The sequence below is a fragment of the Octopus bimaculoides genome, chromosome 5 (assembly GCF_001194135.2).
Source record: "Octopus bimaculoides isolate UCB-OBI-ISO-001 chromosome 5, ASM119413v2, whole genome shotgun sequence".
In the NCBI taxonomy this organism is placed as follows: Eukaryota; Metazoa; Mollusca; class Cephalopoda; order Octopoda; family Octopodidae; genus Octopus; species Octopus bimaculoides.
In genome coordinates, this window is record NC_068985.1 from 124,676,892 (window position 1) to 124,679,694 (window position 2,803).

The following is a 2,803-nucleotide window of genomic DNA, read 5'->3' on the forward strand; positions in this document are numbered from 1 at the left end:
ACATAAAAGACACCATTTCGAGCGTGGCCGTTTTCGTGCGGGTGACACGTAAAAGCACCCACTACACTCTCTGAGTGGTTGGCGTTAGGAAGGGCATCCAGCTGTAGAAACTCTGCCAAATCAGACTGGAGCCTGGTGTAGCCATCTGGTTTCACCAGTCCTCAGTCAAATCGTCCAACCCATGCTAGCATGGAAAGCGGACGTTAAACGATGATGATGATGATGATGATGATGATGGATTGTGTAGTATTGGGGGACAAGAAGTGGGCCTTTTTGTTTTGTCTACAATTAAATGTCATTTTCCTATTTTTTTTTGTTTTTCGTTTTTTTTTCATTCAATCAACTTAACCAGACTGCTTTGAATTATGCCATCGAATGCAGTGAGTTTCGCTATGCTTCTGCCCTTGCATTCGTGGTTGATCGATTCATGTACTGGTACGGTGGTTCTGAGGTGTTGTTGAAGATTATTGATCACATATTGGTACTGAGTCCCTCAACAGTCATTGCTCCACAGTTAACCATCCGGCGTGCCCGTATCATGAAGGATAATGGTAATCTCCATGGTGCCATAGAAGTCCTTGATGGCCTTATTGATTCGAAAGGTAAGGTGTAAGCTCTGTTGTTCTTTTATTATTTAACTTGTTTCAGTGATTAGATTGTGGCCATGCTGGGGAACCACTTTGAAGAATTTTAGTTGAATTAATTAATTCCAGCACTTCTGTTTTTTTTTTTTAAAGCCTGGTACTTATTATATTGGTTTCTTTTGCTAAATTGCTAAGTTACAGGGATGTAAACACACCAATACCAGTTGTCAAGTGGTGGTGGGGAAACAAATACACACACACACGAATGACAGGCTTCTTTCAGTTTCTGTCTACCAAGTCTGCTCACAAGTCTTTGGTTAGCCCAAAGCTATAGTAGAAAACACTTGCCCAAGGTGCCACACAGTGGGACTGAATCCAGAACCATGTGGTTGGGAAGCAAGTTTCTAACCATACAATCACACAGTCATGTCTTTTTTTAATTTTTTTTATTAACACAGTAATGTGATATTTGAGCAATATTTGGCTGCTATTTTTAACATGTTGAATGACCACATAGAGCCTCCTCCACACCGCACTGACTCATTAAAATTGTTGTTGAAGTTGTTGATAGGTGATATTTTTTTTATTATCTATGGATGTTGTACCAGTATGTTACTGAGTTTAATCCATGTTTGGATATGGAGTTGCTTTGTAGAGTTTGTGAAAGTTAGACAACAGTCATGAACTGTCATCCCTTGCAATGAACTGTGTTCTTCACAAGGACACTTGCTGTTATATACTCATCAATACTATGCAGCAACCAGAACCTTCCTACCCTACTCAACATAGCTCTCTTTAAAACTGGAATTGATGTAATGAAAACCTGAATCCTATTATAGTATGTCCAGACAGTAGCTATAACTAGTACTTTAAGGCCATTTCCCCTTCTAAAGCAAAAGTTAACCTTGCTGGTCCTTTGATGGTTTTCTGTTGCCCTATCTTCTGTATCCACACATCACCTTCACTTTCATCTTTATTTCCTTCTCCATCATTAGCTGGAAACTTCCATGGTTGTATCTCCATTTCTGGCTCTACTGTCTCACTACCCAACTTGCATTTTTACACCAAGCCCACAATGTAAACACATCACAAATTTGATATTGTTCTCATTCCTTTTTTTCTTCTTCCTCCTCTTAGTTATTTTACTTATGTTTGACAAAGGATATGACCTGAAATGTCAGATTCTCTTCTGTTTCTTTTCATTTGCTATATATATTTCCAATCAAACATTTTTGATAGCTATTGTTTCATTTAATTTTCAATACTTTTTTCACTTTTTCAACTGTTTTACTTGTATATTTATCTCCTCCTTACATTATAATCTTTGTTTTACTTGTGTATTTTTGATCTATTATATATTTTTCTATTTCTATACATGCCTGTATGAGTATGTGAAGTGTATTTGTCTGTGTATCTGTGTGTGTGTTTTCTCTCTCAATATATGTGTATGTCATCAGCATTCATCAATGTTTCATGTTGCTAAGAGTTGGACAGGTTTTCTGAGGCAGAGTTTTGTGGATGGGTTTCCATTCTGTTGTCAGCCTTTTTAATCACCTCTTAACAATACAGTTATGCACCCAAGATTCACCTGGATTCACCTGGTACTATGCTCATCTATTAATCTGTGTGAGTATATGTGTGTGTGGTGTTATGGGCTGTGATGAGCTGTGTGTTGTGGTGGAGAGGGGTGAGGCAAACAGAGGTGAAGCCAGACCGGAAGGGCCAGATCGGAAGGGTCAGATCGGAAGTCGGTGACACGCGGTCGAAGGCTAGCACGTGGGGCCAGTCAGAAAACAGAGAGGTTACGAGAAAGACGTGTTCTGATCAGGAGTGATCGTGTACTCCACTGCGGTCGACAAGGTAAGGTCCAACGTTTCATTCTGTCCTTTTGCTTCTTGTTGTCTTTTTCCTCCATCACACCACAGTGTGTATTTATAAATGTAAGTATATATACACATGTGTATATGTATATAATTTTTTATGAATTGTGTGTATGTATGATGTATATATAAAAACAAGTATTTCTCTTCCAACTCAGCTGCCAATGAAGATGGCCAGTGGCACTACAGAACTGAGTTTCAGTATATAAATGTTTATGCAGTCTGTGTGCAGATCAAAGGACAGATTTATAAAAACTTAGGTAATGAAGCATTTATTTCCTTAATATATATATATATTTTTGTACCTCTCTCTCTCTCATATATATATATATATATATA

The 2,803-nt window shown here is 38.1% G+C and overlaps 1 protein-coding gene across 1 annotated transcript in view; it reads left to right on the forward strand.

Moving 5' to 3' along the window:
* Positions 1-2,803, forward strand: part of LOC106872983 (uncharacterized) — a 30,826-nt gene that overhangs the window by 17,230 nt on the left and 10,793 nt on the right. Inside the window, exons 4-5 of the mRNA XM_052967993.1 lie at positions 353-602; positions 2,623-2,724. Of these exons, the coding sequence (XP_052823953.1) occupies positions 353-602; positions 2,623-2,724 (352 nt within the window). The remainder of the gene's footprint in view (positions 1-352; positions 603-2,622; positions 2,725-2,803) is intronic.